This window comes from Nanorana parkeri, unplaced genomic scaffold, assembly GCF_000935625.1.
Source record: "Nanorana parkeri isolate BGI_ZX_2015 unplaced genomic scaffold, ASM93562v1 scaffold142, whole genome shotgun sequence".
NCBI classification, from domain to species: Eukaryota; Metazoa; Chordata; class Amphibia; order Anura; family Dicroglossidae; genus Nanorana; species Nanorana parkeri.
Window position 1 is genome coordinate 276761 of NW_017306410.1, and position 14012 is coordinate 290772.

At 42.7% G+C, this 14012-nt stretch overlaps 1 protein-coding gene across 2 annotated transcripts in view; it reads right to left on the reverse strand.

The window, feature by feature from the left end:
* CLUH (clustered mitochondria homolog) overlaps positions 1 to 14012 on the reverse strand; it is a 62087-nt gene that overhangs the window by 6231 nt on the left and 41844 nt on the right. The window contains exons 16-26 of one of the 2 annotated variants that reach the window (XR_001941110.1): positions 13540 to 13784; positions 12988 to 13072; positions 12153 to 12306; positions 10695 to 10834; positions 9545 to 9625; positions 9321 to 9446; positions 8945 to 9066; positions 7091 to 7184; positions 6394 to 6528; positions 3874 to 3947; positions 1527 to 2978 (exon numbers count right to left, since the gene is read on the reverse strand). Coding sequence is in view for 1 of the 2 variants with exons in the window: in XM_018554109.1 (XP_018409611.1) it covers positions 2807 to 2978; positions 3874 to 3947; positions 6394 to 6528; positions 7091 to 7184; positions 8945 to 9066; positions 9321 to 9446; positions 9545 to 9625; positions 10695 to 10834; positions 12153 to 12306; positions 12988 to 13072; positions 13540 to 13784 (1428 nt within the window). In the remaining variant the exon portion in view is untranslated. Of the gene's footprint in view, positions 1 to 1374; positions 2979 to 3873; positions 3948 to 6393; positions 6529 to 7090; positions 7185 to 8944; positions 9067 to 9320; positions 9447 to 9544; positions 9626 to 10694; positions 10835 to 12152; positions 12307 to 12987; positions 13073 to 13539; positions 13785 to 14012 lie in introns of those variants that run through there. The other variant, XM_018554109.1, reaches the window with a different exon arrangement.

Sequence of the window (14012 nt, forward strand, 5' to 3'; positions counted from 1 at the left end):
ATCTAAAGTTTAATACATTTAAATTTGCTAAGACTTGCAAACATGATTACACTTATTTGTAAACAATCTGAGGTTGGCACCCCCTCACCCCATTTGGTGCTGTCCTTCAGGCTTCTCTCATCTGGACTAACCTCATCACGGCAAACAAGAGAACATTCAGAGAATGCTCCATTGTCTCTTGCAGATCAAATTTGTTTTACTGGAGCCTCAGATTTATTTTAGAAACAGTACAGAATGGCAAGTAATACGTGTAGAGAACAGTAATGCATCGAGACGGCACATGGTTGCTAAATGCCTTGGGTTGCTGCACTTGCAGATCATTGGTCTGTTCTACCTTATTGCTTTTCTTCAGTGGCAAGCTGAAGTCCAATTATTTCACTGTGTATTGTCCCAAATTACCTGTTTAATCTAAAGACACATTGTAGAAAGAAAAGAAAAGGAAAACAAAATGCTGAGACTTCCCCTGGCATTTCTGAGATATATTGCCCCAACCACATTCCATCTGCAGTGTACCCACCATATATTTCTATGGAAAAGACACTCTAGAACCAGGGACACCATCTGGGAAACTGGAACTTTAGGTCAAGTGAGAAGAAACCTCAAATGGGAGCAAAAAAAAAACAGAGAATCTAAACATTCCTCAATCTTTGTATTCTTATTTCAAGAAAAATGATCAAAACAGCAAAATAATGCATTGTCATTAATTTATTAAAGGCTAAAAGTCTCAAATTTTAGGAACATGATGTTTAGGACAAAAATGACAACGGTGCTTTCATGTATCATGGTTTGGTAGAGAACAAGTTATTCCACCCAAAAGAATTACCATAAAGCAGTACAGCGCAGTATTTGAACAATGACAGACAAGGACTAGAGGAGAGCAGTAGCCACTGGGCAGCTCCCACTAAACTCTGCCCTGATCCACTGGTGACAGGAAGCAGATAATGGTAGCACAGCTGTGAGAAGTTCTGATCTCTAACACACGTCAGCCACAACTGAATTAGCTTTAAACTTTCTTGCAGTGCAGGTCATTAAAAAAAAAAAAAAAATCATGAGAATTCAAAATTAAAAGACAAGATATAGGGATTGGCTGTGGAAACACATGGGAGGGAAAAGAAATAAGTTGAATACCTTTATCTTAAAAGGAAAAACTAAAAACTTGGTTAGATCAGGATTAATGTAATGTTCACAGGTCGGTGAGCTTTATCCACTGCCATGCTCCACAAGAAACATTTAAATGTCCTCTTTGTGTAACTATAGCGCCAATGTATAGATCACTTCCTTTCTACAAGCACCATTAGTGCACCTGACCCCCCCCAAAGCCTATTTAATACCTGGAATTGATTGTACACCACAACCCTTCCAGTATGCAAATTCATGGAAGGCTGGAAACCAATCAGGAGATTAATTAGCCCATCCAACATGATTTGACTTTTTTCCTCATGGGACGGAATGGTCTTCGACCACAAGAGAACCCTAAATTCCTACATTAAAAGAAAAAAAAAAGAGAATAGAAATCTGAGGTTTACCAAGTGTGAAGATGGGTGGCTACAATCATATGCTGCTTCAATTACACACAAATAAATGACCAAACTTTAGAGCCCCAAAAGCCAGAGCGTGGATCAAATGTATGGCCTCCTGAAGAAGTCCGATTGGGGCGTCTTTCCTTTGATTACAACACAATGGTCCATAGGCGATTCTTTTGAAGTGCAGGAGGCTGTACAATGAAAGGAACACTTATTCAAGAAGCAGCCATTGAAGAATTGATGGCGATATGTAGGAAGCACCTTCTAAGGACACTTGCCCATAGCCAGCCAAGTCTTTCACAAAGAGAGTGAATAGAAGCTTCATAGGACAAAGTATTCCCATTGACAGAAGCATTGTATTCCTTACAATACAGCATAGTGACCATGATCTGCTTTTACATTCAGGTACTAGTTTGTGGGTGACAAGAGTATGGATGTGGGTTTAGTATCTTTGGATCTGGAGAGGGGCTGACACTGTAGAAAGCCTTAGAAAACCACTCAGATGATGCAGTCCTACGTGATAATGTATCACAGTATCACCATTTAAAATAAAGAGAAAACACAACAATAAACAGATATATAAAACTTGAAAGTCTTCCATTAAAAAAAAAATAAAGGCCGAGAGCAAATGTATTACCACGTCATCCCCAAAATAAAAGGAAGAGAAAAGGAAAACTGTCCCAGGAAGAATACATCAGCCATGTCTGTTATTACCCAAATGTGTTGTGTTATTATGGTTTAGGGGGCTTGTCTTCCATCTTGTGTATGGCTTAGGTCTGGGGCCGTGAGTGCATCGCTTGGCTCAGAACACAGTGCCACAGCCCGGAATTTAGGAGATCTGCCTTCTAATATCTTACAAGGGCTCTTCCCCAATCCACTTTATTAATTGACCTGAGAAATGTTCAGTCACTTTTAAACAGAGCCATACCTCTAAAGTCAAATCACAAAATGCAGAAATGGATTTCCCCAAACACACACACCAACATACACACACTGAAGTCCCAGCCTGGACTGGCAGGAGCCCCGAATCTCCCATGAGCACAGCTGCTTAGGGACGGAAGGACCTTGGTGAGCAGACAGAAGCCCACGGAGAACCTTTACACTGATGGTTTACTGATAAGTTCTTGCATTGTGTATTATCGGCATGTGTACCTGTGCAATAGCATTGCAAAGATGCCCTTTTGTATTTGTTTTCCTTTTTACATCTACAGGCCTTGGTGACAACCCCCCTCCCCGAGGGGTTAACCTTTTCTATAGGGTGCTAGAAGAACAGGAAAACGGGGCTAGGCGGAGCTTTGTGTCTGGACAGTCTCATCTGGATCAGTGCTAGCTTTGCTTGCTTCTGTTATTTCAGTTTCTTTGTTGTCCGCTTCCTGACTATCGGCTCCCTTGATGGCTTCATGTAACTGCTGACGTCGCTGGACCTCGGCTTTCAGATTCTCCAGGTCCTTCTGACTAGAATGACAATGAGAAAGTCAGTAAATGCTCAGCTGAAGTCATAGGAATAAATACTCGGACGCAGGGTGCAAATGGAGTACACATACATTACATTAGTCACTTCCCTTTCAAAAGGTAAATTTGACCTTTAAATCGTACTTTGCCGTTTTTCTGGTCAGTAGAAATTGTATGTTTGTAATTAATTTGTTAATATGTATTGTGTGTTCCTGCACATCGTTCATTGCGGTGTTTACTTACATTTATTGCTCTGTACAGTACTATGGAAAAGCAACCAAAAGTCTTGTAAAACCAAGACTGCATGGAGAGCTGAAATCATAGTACACACCAAGGCCTCGTTCACATGGGGGGTGATTTGGCATGTCACACAACAGGAGGTTAGAGAAAATCTCCTCTGCCAGGGACATTTACCCTTTAGATTTGCCGTGGTGAAGAATTGATCGTGAAAAGACCCAACATTTGTTTTCACCAGAAGAAGGAAGGAGGGAAAACCTTCCAGTGGGAACACTTGTTTTAATAGCTTTCCCTTACTTTAAAGGAGATTTTCTCTAACCGCCTGTTGTGTGACAGTTCATAAGGAGGACATAGGGAACACAATAGGGATTTGAGGGTTTTTTTTCTATGTAAAACACACACACACATACAAAAAAACAGTTTTGGTTTATGTTTTGTTATATAACCACTATTCATGAAAGCATTGCCTCTGTGCTTTGCCCACAGTGCCTTCTCCTAGGGGCAGAACTTATATCTCAGTTGTGTTCCCCAATAAACTTTTTTTTTGCCCTATATAAATCGACCCGTCCTTCAGCCCAATATAATCACCAGCAACTCCCACTACTTCAATAAGCTACATATGGATTCACATGAACGGTGTAACAATGAGAATGTCAGTCACCTGAGAGGAATGAAGAGGATTCCATTAATGATGTTGAGCTGGTCCAGGACACTGGCCATGCTGGGAGCTGTGAACTGATAGAAGGAAACAAACACAGTAAGAAGCAGGATACATTCCTAGTAAAGCTACCACATTTGAAGTAAACCTGTCATAACAAAAACATGCAAACTGCCATTGTTGACCTCCTTTTGAAAATGCTAGCTGACTCTGGGACGGGGTGACAACCAGGTACCTTTTCAAAAGGAAAGGTCGGCAATGGCAGCCCCCATGTTTGCCTTCAATACATTTGCCTTTAAATTCTGTCAAAAGAGGAATCTGGTTTGGGATCCAAAAAATAGGATTACAGCTTTGTCTCCATGTATGTGCTGAATGATGAACAAACCATTTATATGTGCTAAGACATTCCATCTAAAATGATGTCTATATAGATGGAAATCTATATACTGAACTGCAAGGTCACAATCAGGTTTGAGGGGTCAGAATCATGGAGACATATTTGAACTAAAGTACAAATCTACACAAAATGGATTTCATTATTTTTGGCGGGGCAGAGTTCATCCCCTCAGGGGGTTCTTTCCTGCTGCTCTGAGGGCAAGAGGGGAGACTGTGGCTTTCTCAGACATGTCATGCATTGAGGAAAGGCAGCAGAAATCAATACCCTGGATCCAAAGATCTCCAGAAGGACATAGGACTGGTTTGAAGACTAACACAACTACGTGAAGATGCCAAAAGGTGTCTGCGCTCCTGGCAGCCAGGTCAGGTTTATGTTCAAATGGCAAATGAATAAAAAAAGCATTCATTACGAGCAACCAATTGTCATCTTGTGCTGAACGCAGGGTGATATTTGCTTACTATTCATCTGACTAAGCAAAGCATGCTGGGAGATGCCCCTGCTGTCCACCATTGGTAGTGTAGGACACAACACAGTTATTTTCTCAGCTTGTGCAGCACAAAACACACTTTCTATAAACCTTTTCCAAACTAGCAGGTGCCTCTAATCACACCAGAGCCCCCCTAATGTCCCCAGATTAGTTTGTGTGGGACCACACATATTAAGGTTTTGTATAATATTCCATTATGCGGCAAAGTAAACAAATATGGTTGCTAGAGGTACTTTGTACAGCACAAATACTTCTATTGAATACGCCTATGCTGCAGCTTATTTGAAATGCAGAATTGAATTGTAGGAAATGATCATTAATATTCTGCAACAACAAGATGACAATGACAAAAATTGGAGTTACGTACCTGGTAACTCTGTTTCTAGGAACCTTCCAGGACAGCATTAGAGAGATGTGTTTCCTGTTCCGGTGGGAGGAGCCTATCACCCACACTTAGAATAAAAAGGAGCACAAGCCTAGCACGCTTCAAGAACCTCTGCAACAAAACAGAGGCTGCGAAAAAGTGTGAAATTTGGAAAATAATTCACAATACTCCTGCACCCCCCATCTATTCCATGTGGGAGTAATTTGGTTGTTTACTTGTCTGGGTTTGCCGCTTTGCAGCTTAAAAAACAGTATCTGTGCTTGGCCCTTGCCTTTAATCCGCCATGCACTGGTGGAAATAACACATACCAATCCTGTGTTAACATTGCCATTGTGGTAGTTGAGTCTCCAGCTGGGTTCCCTGGCCCCTCCGACTCCAGCTCTTGCGCCCCACTATTGGTGCCCCCCCTTGCGTGTGTGGGCACCGCAAGGGCCTTGCGACCCCCTGCTTCAGATGTGTTGGCCATCTGTAGCGTGGACCGAATGGCTGACGCAGCCTGGCAGTGTCTGCTTGTATGTCTCCGCGCACCGGAAGTGACGTCAGACGCGCTGCGGACAACGCCGGAAGTTCGTTACTTACGACATTTCCGCCCACATTCGTACGCCGGGAAATGCCTCCCCATGACACACGAGGACGCCGCGCCCCAGTCCCGCGGACCGGAGCCAGGATCCCCGAAAGCCACCACCGTTGCAGGTAAGAAAAAGCACACCACTTTGAAGCAGAGGTTTTTCGCCCGGGGGAACTCCCCTGAGTCCACTACACCAACAGGTCAAGTTGCCCTGCACACCCTTGTGCAGGTAAACTACAGGCATTTTCTTTCGGACAGTTGGGGCTGTCCAGGAAGCCCCCCTTCCTGGGTACCCCGGGTCCACTGACCCTCTGCTGTACCCCTGTCGGGGGGAAGCCCCTGCTCACCAGCACGAAGGCCTAAGGAAAACAACAAACATTACGATGTCCTGCTCGGCCGGAGTAAACACAAAATAACTGAAGCGTGCTAGGCTTGTGCTCCTTTTTATTCTAAGTGTGGGTGATGTGTTTCCTGTTCCGGTGGGAGGAGCCTATCTCTCTAATGCTGTCCTGGAAAGCGACTAGAGAAATACAGCTCATATGACCTTATAAAATAATTAGAAGTGCCGGTTAAATCTCTCCGACTTTGTAGACAAAACCATCTTTAAGACTGTAACAAATGTTTATTGTTCTCTACAATCAGAGGTCGTTTCTGTCAAATCCGCAGGCGACACACGGCTCACACACCTTAAGAGGCATTATGTTGGCATTGGATCCATTCTTGTAAATCTCATTCATTGTGCGCTGCAAGGCTACAGCCTGCTGGGTCAGGTACTTCAAGTACTCCGAGCTTTCTTTGGTCTTCTCGTGCTGCTCCCCCAGCTGGATGGAGAATGAAATGAAAATATTTTAGATGATGCTTTATATATAAATCAGGAGTCAACAATCCTGATCTCACTTTCTCCTAAGTTAGTATGATCATAAACATTGCCTCCGGTAAAAACACAGACAAATCACATTCAATCAGTAATGATAACTCCACATTAAACATGATGATGGTATATTGGCTATAAAAAGAAGAACTGCACAGCTTGTGGACTGTGTTTTACATCCTTCTGTACCGCTGATCCTATGACGCATAGGAGGCCATGTCCCCAAGATGGGTGAGCAAGGACTCAGGCCAGCCCATAGAGAATGATGGCCATGCTAAAGCAAACCCGGCTCACTCACCTTCAACTTGTGGACACAACCCGGTACCAGTATAGCGATCAGACACTGGAGGCCAAAAATACTGCACAGGTAAAGTGTCATTGTAGGGATCAGCAGGTAGTTTGTTATTGTTTGCAGACAGCCGATATATCTCCCCAATGCCAACTTGGAGCTACATAGTTATCCTTCCAACAATTTACTATGATGAAGATATACAGAGTCATTAACTGCTGACCTGGTTCTTGTATATTGTGTATCCTTCCTTCTCGTGCTGTAAGGCAGAACGGAACTCCCCTTTAGTTTCATATACACGCGCTACAAGATGGTGACTGCAAAAGATAATACGGAAAACATGTTATCAAAGGTAAGAGTGGAAAGCAGAAATCACCAGCACTCAGTAAATGACGATTGGTCCGATTAAATGGACATCAAAGATATTTACTGAGTGCTGGCGATTCCTGCTTTCCACAGTTCGTTGCACGGTGCCATCCGTGATTGTCACTGCCAGCACCACTACAAGTACTTGGGCCGGGAGCGCTGTGAGGAGTGCAGAGGGACTTACTGCATCAAAAGGTAAGAGAACTTTTTTAACACACATACTGTATGTTGTGCATTGATCCAGACATGACTTGTCATTTACTTTAGGGCCATAGAGAATGCAGCAGGTAAGATGACATAAGATGTAGCATGTCAGTAAAAAGGAGGTGCAACGTGTGGCAATGTGCTGTAGTACGCAGTTACAGAACGTAGTTTTAGTTGTTGAAGCTTTCTAAATCAGAAAACTTGAACACTTAAATTGTATAAAACTGCCAGCACACTGGCTGACTAAGTGAAGTTCCAGCTTTTATTCAATTTAAATACTAAAAAAAACTATTGAGGGCTGCAGGAAGCATCTGATCTAATGTGTATACAACTTACCACCTTGGATGCATCTCAAATCATTTGTGGTAGGGTTTCTCTAGATCAATAAACACTGCGCCTTCTTTCAGGGACTTAAAGTGTAATGGTGGCTAAGCTATGGACATGCACATACTTCAATACTCTTAGCAAGCAGTCAATGAGCTCTAAAAGAATTCCTTACTGACCTTGGTAGCTGCAGACACTATTCATCCTCAAAGTTTAGCACTGAACTCGTTCAAGCCTTCTCTGCAGCTCAGCTCACCCCCTGCCTTCTCCCTCCCAGCAGTGACTAGGCAGCCTTCCATTCTGTAATGTAAACACAGAGCAGACCTTCTGGGAGGAGGGAGCAGGATGAACAGAGCTGCTGAGACTAGGAACTTTGAGGATTAATTGCTTCAGTGTCTGTTTGTGGGTCGGCAATGGTTTTTAAAGCTCATCTACTTTTGGTTAAGAAAATGTAAAATACTTGAATGTCCACAGCCTGGTTACAGGTTCACTTCAAGATTTAAAGGAGAACTATGAGGTGAATGATTTTCACTCAACCTCATAGTTTGAGCTGACGTGTGACAATGAAACTGTCACAGGTCGGCTCAATAGATCGGGAAGTGAGTGAACACATACCAGCTCCCTGCAGGGATTCCCCAGCGCTGACTGGAGGAACGGACGGGGCGCGTACAGCTGGCTCTGCCTCTAGATAGGCAGAGCCAGCTGTCACTCACGCAGCTGGGTGGATCTCGACAGTAATGTCGGGATCCGTCCCGGCTGCGGCGGTCTCAGTATACCCCGAGCTGTTGCTTGCAATATACTGAGCTTTGGGTCACGGGAGAACGCTAGTTTATGTCCTCCCGTGACCCTTAGGAGAACTATGGGGAATAACCCTGACACCATAGTTCTCCTTTAATAATATGTCTGCCAATTGTGTCAGTGTCCATAAAAATCCCTCTACTAGAAGCACACTGGGTGTGTTGCCATCATATTATTATCTGCAGTGCCTATTCAGGTTTCTGGTATAGAGTCAAAACTTTAAAAGGAGAAGATGTGAAAACAGCTGAACCTAAAATCGATATTTGCATTGTTTCAGCCTGCTTCAGCATAATGTTCTTCCAATAGGTCGAATTACAGGGAAACAGAGAGTTTATGGAGCACAAGGTTACTCATATATGCAAGAGAAATTCCTCTGATAAATCACCTGAGTGCGACCTTCAGAGACTTGGCTCCATGATACTTGGAGTTGATGGTAAGAGCATTCTCCAGGAATCGCAGGGCAAGGTCATACTCCATTACTCCATGAAGCACCAGGCCAATGTTACTCTGCAGGGAGACAGATCACAATTCTGGCTTAGCATCAAAAATGATAAGACTACAGAGACATTCCACAAACATGACTTGGAGACCATTTGTGTCTTGTTCTACCCAGGTGACGATACGTTAGAAATCTCTAGCGCAGGAAACAAAATGTACTTTAGCGGTAAGTGGAATGACAGATACGGCAACACCACATAATAGCAAATAGTCTTCCTGTAAATGGAAACCTGTACTTACTGTAAATGGAAACCTGTACTTACATCTAAAAGTGCCATTTCTGGATGTCCTTCTCCAAACACAAGCAGCATGAGGTAACGAGCGCGGTACAGCAGATTCAACGCAGTGGAGAGCTGGTTATTTGCAAAACAGTACAGTGCTAGATGCATCTACAACGAAACACATATGCAAAAGTCAGCCAACGCAACGTGATACAAGAGATGGTGGCTACGAAGGGAAAGGAAGGCCAGGAGGCTGTTACACTTACATATTCCTGGATGGTGCTGGGATGTTCAATGCCTAAAATTCTCTCACTCATTAGAACGGCTTTCTGCTGGTTGCTTAAGGCCTGAAAAGACAATGCACAAAACATTTACACAATGATATCTTCCATATACTGCAAAATAAACTATTTTGCATTTTTAGCGGGGGATTCTGGTATCACAAGACAGAAACCTTCGCACCACTAGCAGTAGACCTTTGTTCCCTAAATAACAGCATCAAGCAATACAAGTGCTCACTATTCCATTTCAAATGCATTGGAAACATTCTGAGAACAATTTTCACTTTTCTCCATTCTGTCATGTAGAAAGTCAGGTACCTCTAGCAAGTGGTTGTACTTGGATAGAGACGGCTCATTGCCCACTATATACTTTGGCAGAACTCCATGTGTTGTTCCTCAGGGTAAGTATACACTGGTGACGGGGATTCATTTGCATGTTTGTGTTGTTTGCCCCGGGTCACATTATAGTTATAAAAAACAAACTGGAAATCCAGACATAAAGCTACATACACAATTGAAATACTTTGACGGGAATTTATGAAAACTGGGTCAGAAAAAATCTTGAGCAGTTGCCCAGGGCAACCAATCAGCTTCTCTCTTTTTGTTGTCTGCTCCAGTTTTATGTTTATGCTTTACCTGCCAAAAGGATATGTCATCCAACTCGTGTGATACACACTTCTGTTAGTATTTCAGATCACACTCCTGCTTCTTGGTTTAGCATTAATGCTGCCTGCCCACTGAACAGAGGTGGAGATGCTAATTACTGTCCAATGAGGAGCCTACAGGCAGAGAGGTAATGTAGGATGCTGGCTAAAGAATTGCTTCATTAGTGTGCTTCCTGACTGACCAGTGGTGGAAATGTGTATAAATCACTAAATAGGATGGACAGAAGTACACTTCCTTTGGGAGTTAAACAGTAAATATTTGTATATGAACAGTGTGTTTGAGAAGTGTAAGTCTTAGGTCCTGTAAAGGTCTGTGGTATTAACAGAGGATCCTGTGTCACCCAGTGCAAGCACTTTGTGACAATACTTACACACTCATTTCTTTTAATCTAACCAGAAAGTATTACTGCACAGATTTCCTACTAAAAGAGGGAAGCGACTATGGAAAAGCACATACATATGTAACTTACCTCAGTGTAGTCACCCATGATATAGTTGAGTCGGGCAAGCAGTCGTAGGCAGGCACAGATCTCTACGTGCATAGCACCATACACGTTATTAAACAAATTTAAGGCTTCATTTATTAATTCGCAGCCTTCCTTTAAGAAACCTACAAATCACAATTACAAAAAACAAAGTGATATCTTAGGAGAAAGGATAGGAATATTTCTAGAGGGAAAATATATAAAATATTATGCAATAACATATTAATAACACTATACAGGTGAAACTCGAATAATTAGAATATCGTGCAAAAGTAATTGCAGTAAGTGTTGCAAAAGGGGCCCAAACCAAGTACTGAGTACATATGCATGCTTGTACTTTTCAGAGGTCCGATATTGTTCTATGTACAATCCTTGTTTTATTGATTGGATGTAATAATCTACTTTTTTGAGGTTGTTGATTTGGGGTTCTTGGGGTTTTCATGAGCTGTAAGCCATAATCATCACAATTATGACAAATCACGGCTTGAATTATCTTGCTTTGCATGGAATGAGTCTATCTCATATATTAGTTTCACCTTTTAAGTTGCATTAGTGAAATAAATGAACTTTGCACGATATTCTAATTATTCGAGTTTCACCTGTATATATTACTAGATAACAGTAGTATGTATGTGGTTATAGTTTATATACAAGTCTGCTCATTTGCCTGGTTTTAGGGTGTACCATATGACTGCCAGTATTCAGCATCAATTATAAACAACATAGACAGTATGTAGTCTTCACCCAGTCTGCAGTGCACAAAGTAATAAAATAAATCCTAAACTTAAGTAAAAATGTCAGCCGCACTCTTAATCCGATCTTCTTTCCTGTCCTTTTCAGCCTTCTCTGTGGCGGGTCTCCGATCCAGCGCTGACTCCTCTGTCCTTGCTGGTACTTCCTGTCCCACGGTGTCTGCATGCGGGTGCACGTGTCCATGGACTTACCTTGCGTCTATCTCCGATCCAGCGCTGACTCCTCTGTCCTTGCTGGTACTTCCTGTACCACGGTGTCTGCATGCGGGTGCACGTGTCCATGGACTTACCTTGCGTCTCTCCTCGTCTCCCGGCCGAAAATTCGAACTGCGCATGCGCCCGCCCCAAGATGCTTTGCGGCCGCCCGAGCAGCTTCGGATTTTCGGACGGGAGCGCGCAGCGAAGACAGCGGAAAATTTAAACCGCTTTTAAAAAACTTTTTGCATATAGCTACTGCTTGCTAGCCATATATATGCAAAAAAAGCGGAGGGTTTAGAAACCCTTTAAGTGTTATCCTTCACTTTCATGTGTACAAACATCTTCCATACTGTTTACATTTATATGCCACCCTGTGAAATGAGTACCAGACTATAGAACAGTAGCTGCCATGGGGTGCTGATAAGAAGGTGAAGAAAAGTTACCCTGTGTTGAATTACAAAGCTGGCCCTGAGCAAGATAAACAGAGACTCACCCTGTTGTACTTTAGCTTGTCCGCTCTGGAAGAAATGAAAAGCATCAGATGCTTTGGGATTGACATGTTTCACCACAGGGAAAATATTCAATATGTCCTCTTCTGTGAAGGTCGGCTTGTGTCGGCTGTCAAAGTTATACTCTTTGAGCAGGATCTGGGGTTGCGTGAAAAATACAAATATAGATACAATTAGTAATATTCATTTAGCTGCTTTATGTTTGTATTGCAGAGTTATAACAAAACAATTGAGTCTTCTAACTTTAGTCAAATGCTGTATAGCAGAGGGCTTCTATATCTTGTCATGGGGCAAAGGAATGGAGGAATCTGGGAAAGGATGCAGACATAGCAGCTGTAAGAGTTCACTATCCTCCTTCAGGTTATCAATATTGTACCTGAAAAATGTCTAGGGACATCCGCCAAATTATTTTTCCCCCAGAGTCCAGGGGCAACAATTAAATTGTCACTTGTTTCATATAGAGCACCCTCCAAATCTAGCAGAAATTTCAATTGTTGGGGTATTCCATTAACCAGTTGACATCCGCGGTGTTAAACCCCCTTCCCATCCAGGCCATTTTTCAGTATTCAGCGCTGCGGTACTTTAACTGACATTTATTCCGTCATGCAGCGCTGTACTGAAATGAATTTTATAGGCAAGAGGTTAATTAACTGCTTTTATAGCAGACGGGGTTTTTTTTTCTGGAGTTACATGTCAATATGTACATCTCGTGTATAACAGTCTTATGGCTTTGGACAACAGACCACAGACGTTTCTCCATTTCTACACCAGAGGCTTCTGACAGGCAAAAAAAATGGCTGCACTGTGATAAAAATTTACCTGAATGCCAACTTTAATAGAGATTTCTCTGAGAAGGCTGATTTTCTGCAGGTTGTGCACCTCCACTGCCTGGTCCACATTTTCACTAAAAGGAAGAGATGACAGTCTGTATTTAAACTCAAGCTTACATTTTTCAAACAAAATGAGTTTCCTAACACTAATGATCGGTAACCAATAGGTGCGGTTCGTGATTACCGTGTCTGACAATCAGGGTGATCACATGGGGTTTATTTATAAGGTTAAAATGATTTTTGTGGGCAAACCATAGTTAATGGCAAGTGAAATAAACTTTGTAGTGGCCACAAAAGTTAGTTGAATTCTGGTGAAGCCATTTAACCTCTGAAGAGACAAGAAATGACTCACCAGTAAGCTCATCCAACTGAAATAACAATTCGGATAGAGTTGTCCTATTAAGATTTTTGTTTAGTAATTGTGCAGCGTTCCTGAGGGAATCTATACCAAATGCTACAGGCCAAAAAGCCATCTCCGGACGACATAATGCAGCCACCAACCAAGTACGAAACATCAACCTCGCAACCTGGGGCAACTCACCATTCAAGATTGAAGTCAAAGTAGGCTTTGGCTTCAGAGCAGATGTTTTTCCACAGTTCCTGCGGGGTGACACTGGCCCAGGTCGTGTTGTCAGCACTACTAAGGTTTCGGTTTTTGCGCTTCTTGTTCTTTTTCTTGGAGACCAGCTCATCAGCTGGGAGGTGAGCAACTGAGTTGGGAAAGGAGCTGAGGAAGCAGTTCAGGAAATGGCTAATGGCAGCAGACAGACCAGACAGTTCCACACCCTATAAGGAAATAAAATGGAATTCTTGTCAGTGAGCATTTCTAACATTAAATATTATACAGGAATTATATAGCGCCAACAGTTTGCATAGTGCCTTACAATATAGGGAAGACATTATAATTACAATACAAGACAAGATGGTAAGGAGGGCCCTGTCCATGAGGGCTTACAATCTAAAAAGGGAGAGGGGGGGGGGGGGGGTGTTCGCAGTGACCGCGGATGGCGCCGC